The sequence below is a fragment of the Macaca nemestrina genome, chromosome 1, assembly GCF_043159975.1.
Source record: "Macaca nemestrina isolate mMacNem1 chromosome 1, mMacNem.hap1, whole genome shotgun sequence".
NCBI classification, from domain to species: domain Eukaryota; kingdom Metazoa; phylum Chordata; class Mammalia; order Primates; family Cercopithecidae; genus Macaca; species Macaca nemestrina.
Window position 1 is genome coordinate 2,957,018 of NC_092125.1, and position 19,654 is coordinate 2,976,671.

Consider the following 19,654-nt stretch of genomic DNA (forward strand, 5'->3'; position numbering starts at 1 on the left):
TGGATTTCAAATTTAATTTTAATTATGTTTTAAATTTAAATAGCTACATGTGGTTAGTGACGACCTTTTGGATAGCACAGCTGTGCATGGCTATGTGTGGCATGTCTACTTGTGAGATAACGTCTGTGAAAAACTGTGGCATGCGGCTGGGCGCGGTGGCTCACGCCTGTAATCCCAGCACTTGGGGAGGCCGAAGCGGGCGGATCACGAAGTCAGGAGTTCGAGACCAGCCTGGCCAACATAATGAAACCCCCGTCTCTACTAAAAATACAAAAATTAGCCAGGCATGATGGCGTGTGCCCGTTGTCCCAGCTACTCGGGAGGCTGAGGCAGGAGAATCACTTGAACCCGGGAGGTGGAGGTTGTGATGAGGCGAGATCACACCACTGCATTCCAGCCTGGGTGACTGGGCGAGACTCCATCTCAAAAAACAAACAAACAAAAACCCACAAAAACTGAAACATATAAAATGTTCAAAAAAAATGTTTACTTTTCCCTTGAGGAAGTGTGTAGACCCACATGATACGTTTTTAAAACAACCACCCAGAGGTTAATAAATCTTTTGTTTTAACTTTCCCAATACAGTGCCATTGCTCATGTACCTCTTACGTTTCATAATGGAATGAGGAACCTTTAGAGCTGCAGTTACAGAGAGGTACATAAAAACAGCACACCGCTCTTAATTGTGTGCCACCCCCACGTGAGAGAGAACATAATGATCAGTTTGTGTCCATTTTGTTCCCCAGTGGTGGCTTCAGTGAGCATGATTTAGGATGTTTTGCTGCTTTTGCCATTTCGGTGTATGTTTGAATAAAAGGGAAAGTTTGAAAGGGGACACAAAGTCAGGGAAGAAAGAAAAGAAGGCCTAGAATTAAAGAGGGAGGAAAAGAAGCGTGAGTACCTGGAGAGCTGCGAGTACCGTAGTAGCCGATTGCAGCTCGCAAGACCTGATTGTAGATTTGCAGGAAACGTGCTGCTGGTGGAGGCCGTCTCTGAGGAAGTAAGAGAAGACCACTAGGGCTGTGTCTAATGTAACCCTAAGGCCTCTCCGTCCCTTCTGCTGATTATGACTAGCAGCTAATTTGGATCGGATTTGTACTGTGGGGAAGAAGCCTGGAGAGAAACGTGGGGTGCCAGTGTGATAGTGGTGGCTGAGTGAGGGGCCTTGCTGTCTCTGTACATCAGGCCAAACCACAAGGCCACGGCTGGGGCTGCCTCTTTTGCCACAGGTACTTAGTCTAGTATCCTGCGTAGTCCAGGGTTTTATTGAAGGGTACATAAAAAAATCATACAAATAAACATGTTCTGAAGAATATATTCATCAGTACAGTCTAATTTAAATCTCCAGAGAGTTGGTAATTTTGCTTTTTATGGACAAGTCTTTTCATTGAACTATTTCTATTTCTATTACTGTGTTTTAAATGTTAATTTATTCTTCAAATGTCTTCTTCCTTACTTTCACCCCAGAATGTTTTCAGATGTGTATATTTCTACCAGTGTGGCTCTCAGGTTGTCTCTAATGTGTCAGAGGCTGTAGTACTGTATTTTCTTAACTGGATGTAATAAACGAGATACAACGATAAATGGGACCTAAGGATATTTCTCATGAGGAATACTTTTGTTTGTCTTAACCTGTTTTATTGGATTTAACTAGAATATAGAATGAAAAACAATCTTAATATGACTTCTCTGTTTTCTTAGCATATTTTGTTCTTAATTTGGCTCTACTTATTAGAACTCCTCCAAGATTTCCTATAATCATTACATTAAAAGCCTCGTTTATCAATTGAAATGCATCTTTTGTAACTACTTTTATTATTATTTTTTGACTTTACCTTTTACCTTTTTAAAAGCAATGAATACATTACTCTTGCCAAGAAAATGGGAAGATCCCAGGAGGACTTATTGCTCTCCTTTTTCCCTGGAGAGAGCTAATCTCAAGTTTACTCTTTGTTTATTAATAATTGGATTGAAATACATTTAGTCTCATATTTACTCTTTTAAAGAATATGTAATCATTACCATCATTACTAATTTTATTTATTTTCCCTCAATCCTTTTAAAGTTACAAGGAAATAATAGTGCATTTTAACATTGAGAGATACCATAATTTTGGATTTTATTTTATTGTAGCATTTATATTAACTGCAAATCTTAGCTTTAAAAAAAGCCACACATAGGTTAGGCTCATGCCTGTAATTCCAGCACTTTGGGAGGCCGAGGAGTTCAACACCAGCCTGGGCAACATAGCAAGACTTCATCATTACAAAAGAAAGATAAAAAATGAGCCAGGTTATTTTGGAGCTGTAAGATTTAATGGCTGCCCTGCTGGGTTCCGAAGTTGTGTGAGTTCTGTAGCCCCTTTCTTTTTGCCAATTTCTTCAATTAAACCTCTTTTCTTATAAATTAATAAAGTAAATAAATAAAATAAAAATTAGCTGAGCATGATAGCACATGCCTGTGGTTCCACCTGCTTGGGAGGCTGAGGAAGGAGGATCATTTGAGCTCAGGAATTCAAGGCTACAGTGAGCTATAATAATACCACTGCACTCCAGCCTGGGCGACAGAGTGACACCTTGTTTCAACAACAACAAAAACAACAAAAGCCACACATAGCCTCTTCTGTATCCAATTGTAAGTGAAAGTTCTTAAAATCTTCAATGTATTATTTTAAATTTTTTCCATAGTAACAACACTCCAGTGTTGTAAGATGTTTCAGATTGTATCTGTTTTGTGCGGTGGTTCTCAAACTTCAGGGTGCATCAGAATAACTCATTTATTAAGGCTGGGTGGGACTCAACTGCATTGTAACAAGTTCCCGGCTTTCTGATGCTGCTCGTCTGCAGTCGCACTTCAGGAATGACTGTGTTGTCATATTTGATTCTTACAAGAACCCAGTGAGATCTTGGGCAGATACAGATAAGGAAAATGAGGCTTGAAGACATTCGTGGTTTTTTCCAGCAGCACATCATGAATGAATGGTTGAACAGATAGCAGAACTCATGAAGACCTTTCTGGTTTTCTCCTGCTCATGGCGAGAGTTCAGTTCCCAAACGACATCTCTCTGATTTCAAGTGTGTTTGATCTTTTTGTCTTATTCTTTTCAGAGCTATTCATATGTTTGGATACACACCCCTAATATTCGCATTTATTTATAATATATGCTTAAAATTTTCTTGTCTTTCAGTTATGTGACTAATTTTTGTGCCTAGAGATGTTCTAAAAATGCAGTGTCTTTCTGTAGAAACAAACCCTTACATAACTTGTTAAGGCCACCCAAGGTTAATCATGAGGAAAAATGTTGAGTTTTTTACCCACTAGCCTAGTCTTCTGGCATTTTTCACTCTAGCTTGTGGTGATGGTTCTAGGCAGGACCATTATTTGTGGGTCCAACAAATGAGGAATGATCCAAGACAAAGAATCTCAAAACCACATCACCAGACCCTAGCAGAAGGGCCCTGTACTGATTTCAAGGATGTTTTTATATTTTGCTGCTTCCATGGAGAACTGATAGTTGGTTTTTAGTTGGTACCAAAGCATTGAAACTCCTGCGTGTAAGACAGTGACACACAGAATGAACCGCGAGGTTCGTTTTCTCCGTCTCCCCCCTCAGTTTCTCTCTGAATTACCTTCGGGTATTCAGTATGTGGAGCGTGTGGACTAGTGTCTTGAACCCAGTGTCAGCCAGCCATCAGGATTTACCTGTTGAATATTGCGTGGTAAGCTTTGCTAGTATAGTGAGGAAATGCTGTATGCTTTTCTGATACTGGCTTTTCTAGTTCCTGCTTCTTATTTTCTCTTGCTTTCTTTCTTCTGTTCTACTTTGATTTTGGGGCTCCTAAAATACCTTAATCCAAAATAGAAATAGGGAGGGAAAAATAATAGCTGGAGAACAAGTTAAAAGTCTGGACCTCGACTATCTTCTCTTATTTAGTAGTGTTGGCTTTTTGTGTGTGAGCTGGGGAGGGGGACAAAGAAAATCATGATTTTTAAAAAATTTAGTCTAATTGAGTAGTAATTTAAATCAGTGTGCTTCAGCGACTCCCCCACTTCCTATGCTTCCTTTCTTTCTTTTTTTTTTTTTTGAGACAGAGTCTCACTCTGTCACCAGGCTGGAGTACAGTGGTATTATCTCAGCCCACTGCAACCTCCGCCTACCGGGTTCAAGTGATTCTCCTGCCTCAGCCTCCCGAGTAGCTGGGACTACAGGTGCCTGCCACCATGCCTGGCTAATTTTTGTATTCTTAATAGAGATGGGGTTTCACCATATTGGCCAGATTGGTCTTGAACTCCTCACCTTGTGGTCCGCCCTCCTTGGGCTCCCAGAATGTTGGGATTACAGGTGTGAGCCACTGCGCCTGGCCTCCTATGCTTTCTAATGCTGAAATAAAACTCTCAGTATACGCTACGGTCTGTGTGTGGTGCTTTATATGCACTATTTTACTTAATCCTTTGTTAAGCTGTATTATTTTGAGGAAACAGATTGAGAGCAATTATGTAACATGGCCAAGGTCTGACACTTAGTAAGTGATAGACTTGGGTCTTAAATACTAGTCTTTTGGACTTTGGCATTTAGGGATGACTAGCCTGTATTACCTTTCCTTTGAGATCCTTCCTCAGGTAGGAGGTGAATTTAATAATTTGGATTTCTTGAAATAAATTAGACTCCACAAAAACAGAATCCTGACTTTAAAACTGGGCTCCGTATTTCCCCTTGTTTGTTACTGTGCCAGTTCCCTTAAACATGTGCTTGAAAAGAGAAATTTACATGCTGCTTTTAGAGACGCATGTGTCTCCTAAGCACATACAACTGACAGTATTTTGCCTTTGCTGTGCTTGGAAGTTTTTATTTTAGTTATTTGGGCTTTAAAAGCAGCATATGATGGAGTTTCAATTTGTCTTAAAACCACAGAGTGCTACCATGATACGTATATCAATAAACTGTAGAGTGTCTCTTTCTTTATTTTGCCCATGGAGATGTCTGACAGCTTTCAGAAAAAAAGGCAGCCACCTAAGTGACTAATATCACCCATTTAGAGGGAGATAGTTGAGAATTTCTCCCAGAGTATATCCATTAAAAATCACTTCTTTAGCCTCTCCTGTGTCTTTAAAAGCTTTTCATCTTTCCTGTTTTGTCTTACATGTCCCTTCTTGTTACAGGAGTATGTATTTTAATAACAAATTTAATACAGTATTCAGTCTTAGAACCAGTTAATGTTAGCTGTATAGCAAAAACACACATACGTTCATCCAGTCAGTCATGCTCCAATGTTGAATAGCCGTTACCCACGCTTGCGTTGCTCCCTTGCTCCCCGAGTAGCTTTGAGAAATGTCATTTCTGTGAGTCTCAGCTTCCTTATCTCTAAAACGCTGATGATAGCGTCTCTTTAGATATTTGTATGAGTTGGGTGAAATAGTGTGCATTGTAGAGGAAACCACACCATAGTGGGGTGGGAGGGAGGACGTGGCAGTGAGGTGCCTTTCTCTTTAAGAACTTAGAAGTTTGCCTTCTGGAAAACATGGGGTTATAAAATCGAAACCTCATGGCCAGTTCGTGCTTCAGCAGCACGTATACTAAAAAATTAGAATGAGACAGAGAAGATTAGTATGGCTCCTGTACAAGGGGGACATGCAAATTTGTGAAACACTTCATATTTTTAACATAAATGGCTAAAGAAGCATACAGACCTTTTTTTTTTTTTTTTTTTTTTTTTTTTTTGAGACAGGGTCGCGCTCTGTCACCCAGGCTGGAGTGCAGTGGTGCAATCTTGGCTCACTGCAGCTTTTGCCCCACAGGCTCCAGTGATCCTCCTCACTAGCCTTCCGAGTAGCTGGGACCACAAATGTGCACGACCATGCCTGGCTCTTTTCTGTGTTTTTAGTAGAGATGGGATCTCAGCATGTTGCCCAGGCTGGTCTCAAACTCCTGAGTTCAAGCCATCCACCCACCTCGGCCTCCCAAAGTGTTGGGATTACAAGCATGAGCCACCACGCCTGGCCACAGACCTCTTAAAGAAACACATTATGGGCAGGCTTATCGTCGAGCGCTTAACATAGATATTTGAAAAAAAAAAATGTCAACCACAAATGTTAGTAACTTGTAGCACTTCTAAAAAGCAAACTTATTACAAAGCTTCTGTTTGGGATGACAAAAATCTTTTGGAAATAGTGGTAGTGGTTACACAACGTTTTGAATTTAATGCCATTGAAGTGTACACTTAGAATGGTTAAAGTGAAAATTTTATGTTATATGAATTTTTTTTTAAAAGTCAGTAAAGTGAATATTCACAGGGCTCCATGAGGCATTATTTAGGCCGGAGAAAGCTAGAACTAGGACCATACTGCACAGATCCTGTGGCGAGGAGATCCTCTTTTCAGAGGCCAGTCTGGATTCTGATCGCTCACGTTCACTGCTGTATTTCTAGCTCTAGGCCAGGACGTGCTGGATGAATGAATAGTCTGTTGTGCTTCACGGTTTATGCAACTTGTTGCTCTTGCTGTGGTGCCAGACACAACAATATTCTGATTATAGTTTGACTTCCTACGCAGGGAGAAAACATGAAGGTCAGAGGCTCAGTGTCCGGTCCTTTCACCCATTCGTTTTTTTATTGTAAATTAATAAATCAATATTTATTATACATTCTTAAAAATCCCCAAACAAGTTCAAGCCTTACAACTTGACACCAAGAGGTCTACTAGATACTTTTTATCAAGACCGCCCTCAGTGCATGTGAGGAATGTGAACCACCAAGGCTCCTGAGACCACAATGAAGAGAGCTGTTCTCAGGGGGACTTGCTAGTAATATTTCCATCAACAAGTGCTCACATGAAACGAGTGCTTCGAAATGGGTTTCTTGTACTTCGCGTCGTCATTATCTCCAAGGAATGGGTTCCATTACTGTGGGGCTGGTTGTTTGCTTGTTTGTTTAATTCATAGTTTCCTATTCAAACAATGACTTGTCAATCACATTCGTTTCAAAAAAGATGAATAAAAATTTACTGGTCTCTTTAGGGCTTCAGTCTTGCTTAGAAATGAACTGAATCTGGAAATATTTTAATTAAGAAATGTAAAAGTTTCAAAGCTTGTAGTTTTAAGATGTGCTTGTTTTTTCACAGTGGAGCTACTGAAAAATCCCTCAGCTACTTTGCTTTACCATTGTGTTTTCTGCAATGATCCTCTCTAGCATTTTAAAAGAAAAAAATTGTGCCAAATTAGTTTTAAAAATTATTCCTTGTGTTCTGTTCTCTTCATGTCTATGTCTTGTGTTTCTTTACCTGAACACAGTACATAAGAACCTCACAGTTTTCTCAGAGTGCTTTTGAGTCCTCATTTGATACCTTTTCCACTCTTCATTCCTATTTGTTTCTCCTTTTTTTTTTTTGTTCGAGATGGAGTCTTGCTCTGTCGCCCAGGCGGGAGTGCAGTGGCACGATCTTGGCTCACTGCACGCTCCACCTCCCATGTTCATGTCATTCTCCTGCTTCAATCTCCCGAGTAGCTGGGACTACAGGTGCCTGCCACCATGTCCGGCTAATTTTTTGTATTTTTGGTAGAGACGGGGTTTCACCGTGTTAGCCAGGATGGTCTCGATCTCCTGACCTCGTGATCCACCCGTCTCGGCCTCCCAAAGTGCTGGGATGACAGGCGTGAGCCACCTTGTGTCTCCTTTCTTCAACGCAGATCTTTTGACCGGAGCTGTGGAACTGGGGTCGGAGTTGAGCTCGATCACCCACCTATTTAGCGCGTCACACCTACTTTGTATGTTTGTGTAGCAGACGTTTCTTCTCCTGTGTTTCCTCATTTTACGTTTCTTCAGTCACAATGAGAAGTTCCGTGAGACCTCTTGCATAATGACTCTAAGGGGCTTTAGAAACGTTCTCCTGTGAGATAACCATGCCTGTGATGTGGAGAGAGGGTGAGACTGGGAAGCAGAAGACCGGAATTTCATACGACTTTTCCCACCACTCAGCTGAGGAGCCGCTGTTGCGAACCTCCTGCCCTGGTGGGATTATGGTACGTATTCAGAGGGGTCGTTTGGAGAGGAGAAGCGCTGTCCACACGGACGGTGCTGGACTCTCACAGGCCGAGTTTTCATTGTCTCTTGGTTTTGGGGCTGGTATTAAATGAACTTGGGTCTTCTTCTGAAGGCTTTCAGAAAGTTAGCAATTAAGAATTTTAAATTCTGTTTTTTAAACTCACCCACCATGCTGTTCTCTAGTTTCAGAGTACTTGTACGTGGCAAGAGACTGTGAGGACAGGTTGTGAGAGACTTTGAAATGATTAAAAAAAAAAACCACGAAACAAAAACTCTGTCTCTCTAGCTCAACCATCACATTAGCTCTGCCTCTCACTGTCTCTGAGCTGTACTAGAATTGTGCATGCTATAAAAAATAGACCGTAAAGCACCTGGTTCTGGTCCGTACAATGCCAGTTGTTTTTGGAGAATGCAATAGATTATGGTCCTATGCGTATTGACTAGTTTTGCAAATTTTACATCTTGCTGGCATTTCTGAAGCTTATCTATTTGTTTCTTCTTTGAATTCTTTTCAAAATCAGACTTAGCATCTTACTGGTTCCCTAATTAGTGAGTTAAATCTTTCATATGTGTTTATTAATTTTGAGAATCATTATTTTACTTTACAGAAAATTATTTCTTAACAATACAGTAAAAAAAACCCCACAATCCTGGGAATTCTGGGAATTATTTGTGTTACTTTGAGCAAAGTACTGAGCTCTGGTTTTCCTCATTTAAAAAAAAAAGTGAGGTTTGGCTGGGCGCAGTGGCTCATGCCGGTAATCCCAGCACTTTGGGAGGCCGAGGTGGGTGGATCATGAGTTCAAGAGATTGAGACCATCCTGGCCAACATGGTGAAACCCCGTCTCTACTAAAAAAAAATTACAAAAATAAGCTGGGCGTGGTGGCACACTCCTGTAATCCTAGCTACTCAGGAGGCTGAGGCAGGAGAATCGCTTGAACCCGGGAGGCGGAGGTTGCAGTGAGCTGAGATCGCACCACTGCACTCCAGCCTGGGTGACAGAGTGAGACTCTGTCTCAGAAAAAAAATAATAATAATAATAAAATAAAAAATAGTGAGGTTTGACCGAGACAAACCTCTAGTCTGTGATTCTATGGTTTTATGATTCTGTGATTCTACAATTTAATATTCTCTAAGCCCAAGGTCCACGGTCCTATGTTTGTTAATATTTAGGTGAAATGGCATAAAATCAAGGAACTAAAGTATCTTATGTATGTAAAAATTGCATAAGTTCTTTTTGGTATATGTAGCACACGTGTGCACATAGATTACTATTATACAAGATACTTTGGTGTTTGTAATTCTTAAAAAGGAATTACCAATGTGGCAAAACCCTGTCTCTACTGAAAGTACAAAAGTTAGCTGGGCCTGGTGACAGGCGCCTATAATCCCAGCTACTCAGGAGGATGAGGCAGGAGCACCGCTTAAACCCGAGAGGCGGAGATCGCAGTGAGTCAAGATCGCGCCATTGCACTCCAGCCTGGGGGATAGAGCGAGACTCTGTCTCCAAAAAAAAAAAAAAAAAAAAAAAAAGGAATTATATTGCTTGAATTGCTATTGACGGTTTTCAGTAGTAAGTAAAAGAAGGGTGAGCATTCTCCAGGCAACTTTTTAGATAAGAAGAAAAATTTATTTGCCTTTAAAAATTCTTGGCATATAACACCATTAGTGCTTATAGAAAATGATGGCTGTTATTGAAGTCTGTGACTTTTTAAAACCATTATTAAGTTCAAAAAGCATTTCTAAAACATCCAGCCTTACAGAGCATTGCATTAGGAAATGTAAGAAACAAATTGAAACTTTTATCCCTGTTGTTTGGGTAGTCACTAGTAAGCATTAATATGGTAGTATGTCTGAGTGACCCCAGGCTACCATAAGAAAACACTGCAGACTGGGAGACTGGGTGGCTTAAAAAACAGAAATTTATTTTCTCACAGTTCTCGAGACTAGAAACCTAAGACAAGGTTCTGGCCCACTAGGTTTCTGGTGAGGACTTTCTTCCCGGCTGGCAGATGGTGCCTCCTTGCTGAGTCCTCACGTGGCCCTTCCTCATGCAAGCACACAGGGAGGAAGGGAGCAAGTCAGTGAGCTCTCTGGTCTCTACCTCTCAGGACACTAATCCTGTTGTATCAGGTCCCCTTATGGCCTCGTTTAACCTTAATTACTGTCTGAGAAGCCCCTTCTCCAAATAGATCTGGAGGGTTAGGGCTGCAACATAAGAATTTTGGGAGGACACAAACATTTAGTCCATAATCTGTGATACTGTTAGAAGCAAGAAGCCACATATCTGAGGTACAGATTGAGGATGGCAAGAGGTAATCTCCCCAGAGGAGGCCTGGTCGTTGTTGAAGACACCCAAGAGTGGGTGAGTTTGGTGCCAATCTGGGTGCTTCTGTAATTAGAAGATACTAATTATACTGACCCATTACTATTTATCTGTTCTAATCTTTCAGTGGTTACAAGGTTTTCCCAGTAGGAAAAAAGGGCAATATACCTGCTTTTCTTTCTTTTTGGATTTTAAGCCTGGGACCTCTTTGGGTCATGATATATACATTTAGATTCTGTCAGCATGTGTAGCAATATCCCAGAAAGGACTAGTGTTTTATGTTCTTTTAACTCTTGGTTTTTCTGCCTAACCGCCTTTACTGGTTTGGTGCTCTTGGGAATACTGCCTCTTAGGGAAAAATAAAACCTGATCTTTTGTGGATCTTGGAGTGGCTTACTTGGTTTAATATAATCTAGTGCGTGGAAAGGTGGAGTTATTTTAAGTCCTTCGGCTTTACTTCCATGCCTAATGCCTTTTCTCATCATTTATTAAAGTGCTTTGACTTTGATATGTATCACGTTAGCACCTTGTAAATCCTTTTAATAATACCTTTCTATGATGAAGGTGTAAACACCACTGTTTCTACCGCATGTACTTCTCCCTCCATGTCATTTTTATGGGACTTTAAACCTGCTAATGTTCCAGGTTATTAATTTAAAACAGCCAGCCACATAGTAGAAGCTTCTTTCTCATCTGTGATGTCCTGACCTCATTTTACCTGTTTCCTCTTCAAATTCAGTTTGGAAATCTCAATTTTCATAATCTTTTGAGCTACTACTTCACTTCCCTGATGTATACAATTTAGCAGCCTTATTATTTTCAAGACTTTATACCAGGAGCACACATGAAATAATTACTTTTTTTTTTTTTTTTTTTGGCTGCTGGACATACTCCCCTAGCTAGTCAGGATTTTTATTTAATTATCTTTCTTCATCTTGTAGGAAATGGAATTCCTATTTGCATTTTCCCCGATTTCTCACCTTGCTTCTTCTTAGCCTCGTTCTGACAATGTTTAAGGGATTTAGCTTGGACATTGTTGGGTTTTTGTATCTCTTATGCCAACCTTCTTATATTTAGCTACATGGTTAGAGCTGCCCAATTAAATGGCATCCAGTAAACTGTGTTAGGGCTTGTGCTTGAAAATGCTTTGAAGACTCAGTTGATGTTTTCTCAAGTTATTCCTCAAGTTTGTGAGTTAGTCTAATTGAAAAGTATTGTCTGGAAAACTGTTTATTCCTCAAGTTTGTAAGTTGAAGATTTCAAATAATTCTTTTTATTATTAAACTGCCCCCCTTGTGAAATAAGCAAAGGTAATTATCTCTACCTCATCATTGGGGAAATGAAGGCACAGTGTGGTTAAACAATTTATTTGGGAATCTAGTATGCTGGTGTTAGAATTCATTTTTCAAATCTCTCTACTTGGCTTCTCTGCTTTAAGTTGTGTCTGTGTATCTGGAGGATCTGTTAGCCCACTGGTGCTTGGCACACGGGTTGTAGAAGCACTAATATGTCTCAGAGATGGACATCATTCATCCTCTTGAACTCATCTTAAGGACTAGATCCCCAAAGCAGACCCCACGTGTCTGTTTCATAATTCAGTAACTGAATTTTCTTATAAATAAAACCATACAAGTTAAGAAAAATCACATACCTATGGGGTGTTCTGACATGTCCTGTGTTTTTGTGTAGAGGAGATCTTCAGTTGCACAAAGTGTGAATCATGAAATGATAGAATTTATAATATTTTCTTGGAATTTCTCGAGTCCTGTAGATGTCAGACAGGATGTCAGATGTACTGCCATTACTGAATAGTCTCAGCTCTGGGGAGTGGAGAGGATGTCATCTGACAGCCTGAAACACTTGGCGTTAATTTTGTAAGCACACAGATTCCTTACATCACAGCCGAGGATAATGTCAAGGATACCTCTTATTTCTACTGGAGCTGACACTAGCGCATCTGTTTGAAGGTCGGATGGAGGGAGAGTACAGGAAAACCTTTGTCCCTCAGTGCAATCATTTGTATTACAAATTTTTAAAATATACTCTAGGTGAGACATTGATTTGCCTTGCTCTCTTGAGACACTGCTTTGCATAGCCATTTCTCTCAGTGGAATGAAACCTCTGTTCACAAGAGCACTTGTTTAGACATCATGGAGGCCCGTGGTTCCTACCGCTTCCCAAGGATGGGAATGCATGTGGCGAGATGGATGATAGTAATTTTCGTAGTTAAGTGATCACTTTATCTCTAGGAAACAAATAGAACCCATATTATAGCAGAATATATTCCTTGCCTGATACTTTGTTGCTTTTAAAACACATCACATCTCTTTATGGCTCGTTACGTCTCATTCTCTGTTAATGTCAGTTCTGGGGAATGTTTATAAAGCGAGGCATCTCTTGCTGGAACCTAGTTATAGTGATTACCCATTCTCTTCTGCCCGCCTGAGTTTTTGTGGGTTTTTTTTTTTTTTTTTTTTTGAGATGGAGTCTCGCTCTGTGGCCCAGGCTGGAGTGTGGTGGCGCGATCTCGGCTCACTGCAAGCTCTGCCTACCAGGTTCAAGCAATTCTCCTGCCTTAGCCTCTCGAGTAGCTGGGACTACAGGTGCCCGCCACCTCGCCTGGCTAATTTTTTTTCGTATTTTTAGTAGAGACAGGGTTTCACCATGTTAGCCAGGATGGTCTTGATCTCTTGACCTCGTGATCCACCTGCCCCGGCCTCTAAAGTGCTGGGATTACAGGCATGAGCCACCACACCTGGCCTAACCATCCTGAGTTTTAAAATCAGGTGGCAAACATTTGCATCAGTCTCCAAAATCAAATCTTCATGACCTCGAGTGGAAGGTATAAGATAGAATAAGTAGTTTATACATGTATGTATGGGTACGTATATATACACACACACACATATAGAGATTGTTTTCTAATATACATATATGTATATATGTTTTCTAATATATGTGCATATATATTTTTTCTACTATATGTAGATACATATTTTCTAATATATCTATATTAGAAATCTGTTTTCTTTGTTTTTTGTTTTTTGTTTTTTTCAGACAGGGTCACCCAGGCTGGGTGCAGTGGCACAATCACGACTCACTGCAACCTCAACCTCCAGGGATCAAGTGATCCTCCCACCTCAGCCTCCAGACTACCTAGGACTACAGGCATGCACCACCACACCCAGCTAATTTTTTTTTTTTTTTTGGAGATGGGATCTTGCTATGTTGCCCAGGCTGGTCTTGAACTCTTTGGCTCAAGTGATCCTCCCGCCTTGACCTCCCAAAGTACTGGGGTTATTGGCATGAGCCACCATGCTTGGCCTCATGTTTCCTTTTAACTGAGTACTTAATTCACGCCTTTTCCTCTTTTGGCTGCTACTCTGATACCAAGTAGGTCCCCACCTTTGAAGAACATTGCATCTGACCAGACGGAGGGCCAGTGTGAACATGGGCCCCAGACCAGAGCTTTTGGAATAACAAGGAACAGCAAAAACTAATATTTCCCTTCACTTAGAAAGAGACTGTGGATGGGAGGGTCCAAACCTCCACTCTCCACACATGGAAAGCACGGAGCTCAATGCCAACATGGAAACCAGAATTTATCAGGAATGAAAGGTAGTATAACCCCTCATATTCTCAGGGTTAAGATGTGTTTTGAGAGATGCGTATCTGACCATCTTCTAGGAGAAGTGGCCTCACTCCAGCACTTTTAAAAGATGTTTTTCTTTCTATTGCATTTCCCAAAGGGGTATTAAAGCTACTAAAAGAGATCTGATGAATCAGAATAAATCAGCTGTCTCATAAGAAACATTCCTGGATGATGACTTTTGGTTGCTGAGATTATTCAGAACGTTACTTCCGAGTGGCAAAATTGAGGGCAATCTGAGAATATAGAATTCAGTGGTGGCAACATTTGCTGACAGATTTATATGTAGGACACGCATACATACAACCCCCATTTTTTCAGTGGATTTGTCAAGAGATCAAGACCCCTCATCACCAAAATAAATTATTTTGTGCATTACAGTGAAGAGGACAACAGAAGGAAAGACAGTTTCTTGGAGGGCAAATGAAAGGCCTTTTGCGAAGGTTCATATCACTCTGGAGTGGAAGGACTGGAGCCTAGTGCCTTGTGGCTTTCGTTCACTTGACCTCTCAAGCTGTTTCTTCTACTTGTTCTGCGGGCTGCTTCTCCTCCTCCTCTTCCTCTTGGGAATAGAGGTTTGAGTATTTCTGCATAGGTTCCTGCATGGCCTTGAACTGGTTTATATGGTCTAAGCCCTTGAATCCTCCATCCTACAATGGAAGCAGGAAAAGGTTGACTTGAACTGTTCCCTACAGGGGCCTCTGGCCATTCCCCTAAGGCCTGAGTAGTTTCAGTTAATGTATCCATTTGGCAGTATCAATCCGTGCTCCTCACAGGGATCCTGCAGTCATCAGCCACCAGCTCTGCATTGATTGGAGTCTAATGGGTTTTTTTTTTTTTTGGTTACAGATATGATTCAGTCTTTCCCTTCTGGCTAGCAGTAGAACATGGTTACAGGCCGGCACTTAGACCTCACAGAAGCAGCAGTGGCAGCTCAGTTTTATTAAAGACAAAGAAATTTCTGTTTATTGAAACTCGCTCACTTTTGGGATCTTCAAATTAAGAAAAAAAGGTCTGCTTGCTGAGGAGGCTGTAATGAGAGAGATGGAGTGGATCTGCCTATTAATATTCTGTAGCCATGCATGCACTTGTCCATTCATTCATTTGCTTATTTCAGTAAATACTGATTGAGCAGGTATGATGTGGCAAGCGCGAAAATACTTCCACAAAGCAAGTAACTGCAGTGGAGCCTCTCCCACTTCAGTGGTATTTTTGGCTTATACTCTGTCTACAGCATTTCTTAACTGTATGTAAATGACTCCCGGTCTAGGAGATTTACAATGGTGTTGTGTGGTATTGTTCCTCGGTTCATTCAAGTTCAGTCTTTCATCTTCTTTTCAGAGTAGCTCCAACCATCTTTTGGGACTTTACCTTCCTCTTGAATTGTCCAATTCTTGAAGGTGACGGGTGCCACCTGCTTGATTCCGGAAGGACCATCTCTGATCCCTGGCATTGTTCATTCAAGTGACTGGCAGTGGAACACCCAGCCCAGGTTTACAGCTGCGATCCTATGGGAAAGCTCCCTCCTCCTGCCATTTCACCTTTGGAACTGTTGTTACACTCTGGAAGATTTTCCAATAACTACATCTAATTAGAAGGATGAATAAATTACCGAAGCAAGTTAAATTACCTTGTGTGTCACAACAATAATTAACATTCAAATAGGAAACCGCTGCCATTTTTATAAACATCACTAAATGGAGGCAGCACCCTTTTTGAAAGCAGGAAGCAGGAGAGTACCCCTTCCTAAGCCTGCTGTGAGGATGGTCTTGGAGAGTTGCTGGGCGAAATGTTGAGAACGTCTGTCTGGTTGAGATTGATGTCATTGGAGAAATTCTTTAATTGCTCTACTTAATACCTAAATCCTTCGAAGTAGCAACTTTTCTGTGTACTAATCATTAACCACTCTGTCCTCGTAGCTCTACGTATTTTGCTTATCTCTTCCATCTTTCTAGAAGGAATGGAAATTGATCTGGTCACAAGACGTACATTTTTGGACTAGGCTTTACTTAGAAAGCAGCCCACAGCCTTTTTAGACCCCACGTTTCAATGGTTCCATGCTCATTCCTTGTTCATTCAATGTACCTACCTTTGTTCTTCTTTGCTCTTCTTCAACATTTTCTGTCCTGAAAATGTTTATTCTTCTCCATGATGTTACTTCGGTGTGGTCTCTTGATTTCATGTTTGTGCTTTTTTGTTTTTCTGTAGAGTGGAATGGGATTATCAATAGCTTTTATTTATTCAGTAGACTCTGCCATGTCTAGAATTTATTCAGACAATTGAAAGGGTAACTCTGTGCAACTCTGGCTTAAATAATAATGAGTTGTTGGGGGTTTTGTTTTGTTCTCCTTTTTTTTTTTTTTTTTTTTTCCTTCGACACGGAATCTCACTCTGTCCCCCAGGCTGGAGTGCAGTGGCGCGATCTCAGCTCACTGCAAGCTCCACCTCCCAGATTCATGCCATTCTCCAGCCTCAGCCTCCTGAGTAGCTGGGACTACAGGCACATGCCACCACGCCCGGCTAATTTTTTGTATTTTTAGTAGAAACGGGGTTTTGCCATGTTAGCCAGGATGGTCTTGATCTCCTGACCTCGTGATGCGCCTGCCTTGGCCTCCCAAAGTGCTGGGATTACAGGCGTGAGCCACTGCGCCCGGCCAGTTTTGTTCTCCTTTTAAACTTACAAATTCTTAAATGATGTTTGGATTGTAATTGATGGCATGTAATTTAAGAAGACAGCATTGAAGTTGTAAATTTGCTCATAATCAAGAGATTGTCCCTAACATACGCCTACATGTTTCTACTGAAGAGAACAGTATATTAGCAGAGTGTATTAAGGTTTTCATCACCTCATTTCTTAATATTATGAATAGATGACTCTTGTGTTTTGAAAAGATTTAACCAAGTCGTGAATAAAATCATAGATCTTTATACCCTCAAGGCCAAATATAAATCACAGTGGTTCCTGTAATATCCAAATAGCAGGCCTAAAAAAAATTTTAAAGTTTCTTTTCCTTTTGCTTTATATTTCACCAATTTGGGTTAAAGTCTATAGTTTGGGGATTCATACATTATGTTTGTATGTTATGTATGTATTCTTTTAGCTCAGGAGTGGCTAACCTCACCCTCTGAGGGGAAGAGCCAATATTACCAGTGCCATTAACAAAAGGCCAATACAGGCTGGTGTGGTTGGTGGCTCACATCTGTAATCCAAACACTTTGGGAGGCCAAGGTGAGCAGGTTGCTTGAGCTCAAGAGTTGCAGACCAGCCTGGACAACATGGCAAAAGCCTGTCTCTGCAAAAAATACAGTAATTTGCCAGGCATGGTGGCACGCACCTGTAGGCCCAGCTGCTCAGGAGGCTGTGGTAGGAGACTTGCCTGAGCCCGGGAGGTCAAGGCTGCAGTGAGCTGTGGTCTTGTGCCACTACGTTCCAGTCTGGGTGACAGCAAGACCTTGTCTCAAAACAAACAAACAAAAGCCTATATCAGCACTAATCTCATTGCTTTGAATATGTTTTCCTGTTGCTGAGGGTCAGACCCTGTGTTTTCCAATGTTTTCAAGCATCAAATGTTACTTTTTTGTTACAGTATCAGTTCAGTTCGAAATATTGTTTTGCGTTTTAATGTTTATCCGTTTCTGCCAAGGGCTCTGAAGAGCCAACTATAGTCCTTAAGAACTGGACAGTGGTGAATGGATGTGGTAATGGCCTGGATCCACTGGTACTTATGGGCGTAGTTGAGGAAGGCTAATTTTGTCAGCTGACCTCTGATTTTGGGACTCCATAGTTTGTTTCTGAGACTAAGTATCACATAAAAAAGAATTATTGTTTTATGGTTACTGGTGAGGGGGTTTGGGTTGAGGCCTGGAGGACTCAGTGGAAAGGAAAGTAGAGTGCTGGAACGAAATAAAAATTATCTTAGTGATTTTGTGTAACATTAGCTTAGAGTAAAACACTTGGTTTCCATTATCGTGCTGCTTTTGAATAAATATCTCTTCTCAAAGGACCATGGAAGATGTGGTAACTTGGGTCAGTACAAATTGCATTTCAAAAGGAAACTCCTTTAAGTAAATTACGTATTTTGAAAAAAGTTTTTATTCTGTGTTGTGCACAGTATAATATACTTGAAATTCATGGCTACTTTACGCACATGTCATTTACAATGTATTTGAAAGCCCTCCTTAATGAATAATGGTAATTAGGTGATTGACATATTCTCCCACTTGACAATCACACATACTGGTAAATTGCCCTCTATTTTCCTGGAGTATCTCCAATAAATGTTTGAAACTTTCCCCTAGCAAATGTCATTCAGCAAAATCGTAAGAGATTAGAAGAGATTCTGTTTCCACAAATTAAGTGAATGACCACCCTGTGAATACCCGTCTTCCTTGATAGTTCATAGACTGCTTCCAGATCTGCGATGGAAAGTGTAGTTCAAACTTAAGTAGTTAGATTTGAATATTTAAAGTGTTCTAATCCTCAGCTGGTAGAGGGATTTTCAAGTCTGGAGTACTTCTATACTGTAAAGGTTATAGGAAAAGATAACCTTTTTGTTTAATAAGCAGACAATTATTACTCTAGATCTCAAAAACCAAAGCATTTATTTTACGTGAATGGTAAACTTCTCCCGGGGTGCTTTGTGTTTTATCTCCTATCAGTTGGATAATACTAAGTTTATTATAATAAGGTATGTAAAAATCTTGAAGCCTAACTCTAATTTTTGGTGCAATATAAAGGGATATTTACCATGTTACAAAATATGATGACACAATATTTTGTACTCAAATATGATTTTATACGTGGATTAATGTTTGTCTGTATCGCCAGTGTGCTGTCTGCAGAGGGCATGGGCGCAGTTACTCCTGAGCTATACTTAGTTTTTCCCCCTAATACTTTCTGAACTTTGAGGTATATTGTATAAATGATAAAATGTGTATATTTAAGGATATAATTTTATATTTGAGTATAGATAAATGCATATTCATGTAACCCACACTCTCATTAATACCTAACAGATTTTCATGACCTTAGAAAGTATTGTAATATTTTAGGTATTTCTAATTCTAAAAGTAGCAGAGATTCATTGACTGGTGATCAGAGAAAACCTTATTTCAATTTATCAGGTGCTTACCAGATGAAAGTGTGAAGAAGAAAGGCAGATATATTATAACGAATAATTAGTAATTGTTGAGACTCCACTCTCCTGGAATAGACCCACTGTTAAGAAACAAATGTAGGTGTGCAGTGGTGCATACCTGTAATCCCAGCAATTTGGGAGGCCAAGTCGGGAGGATCACCTGAACTCAGGAGTTTGAGACCAGCCTGGCCAACATGGTGAAACCTCATCTCTACTAAAAATACAAAAAGTAGTCAGGCATGGTGACACGTGCCCGTAGTCCTAGCTACCTGAGAGGCTGAGGTAGGAGAATTTCTTGAGCCGGGGAGGCAGAGGCTGCTGTGGGCCGTAATTGCGCCACTGCACTCCAATCTGGGCGACAGGGCCAGACACTGTCTTAAAAACAAACAAACAAGGAAACCAAACAAATGTTGTCATGGTAGCATAATGATGTTTTGGTTAAAGATGGACTGTGTATACAGTGGTGGTCCCATAGTATTATATTGGAGCGGAAAAATTTCCACC

General features: G+C 40.6%; 1 protein-coding gene, 1 long non-coding RNA gene and 1 other non-coding gene across 16 annotated transcripts in view; 2 read left to right on the forward strand and 1 right to left on the reverse strand.

The window, feature by feature from the left end:
* The window catches only part of LOC105474705 (SET and MYND domain containing 3), an 813,173-nt gene that overhangs the window by 305,466 nt on the left and 488,053 nt on the right, over window positions 1-19,654 (forward strand). The window contains exon 1 of one of the 13 annotated variants that reach the window (XM_071069359.1): window positions 5,737-8,014. The exons of the other annotated variants lie outside the window; for them this stretch is intronic. Coding sequence (XP_070925460.1) covers window positions 7,895-8,014 — 120 coding nt within the window. The 5' untranslated portion in view covers window positions 5,737-7,894. Of the gene's footprint in view, window positions 1-5,736; window positions 8,015-19,654 lie in introns of those variants that run through there. 13 annotated transcript variants of the gene reach the window in all.
* On the reverse strand, window positions 925-19,220 carry LOC105474702 (uncharacterized). Of its 2 annotated transcripts, none has more exons than XR_003016390.2 (3): window positions 19,145-19,220; window positions 16,102-16,214; window positions 925-992 (listed from the first exon to the last, which is right to left on the reverse strand). It is a non-coding gene; the product is annotated as an uncharacterized lncRNA (long non-coding RNA). The 2 variants fall into 2 exon arrangements; XR_982923.3 differs by lacking the exon at window positions 925-992 and adding an exon at window positions 6,473-6,541.
* On the forward strand, window positions 5,553-5,659 carry LOC112425382 (U6 spliceosomal RNA). The gene has a single exon (XR_003016428.2). It is a non-coding gene; the product is annotated as a U6 spliceosomal RNA (small nuclear RNA).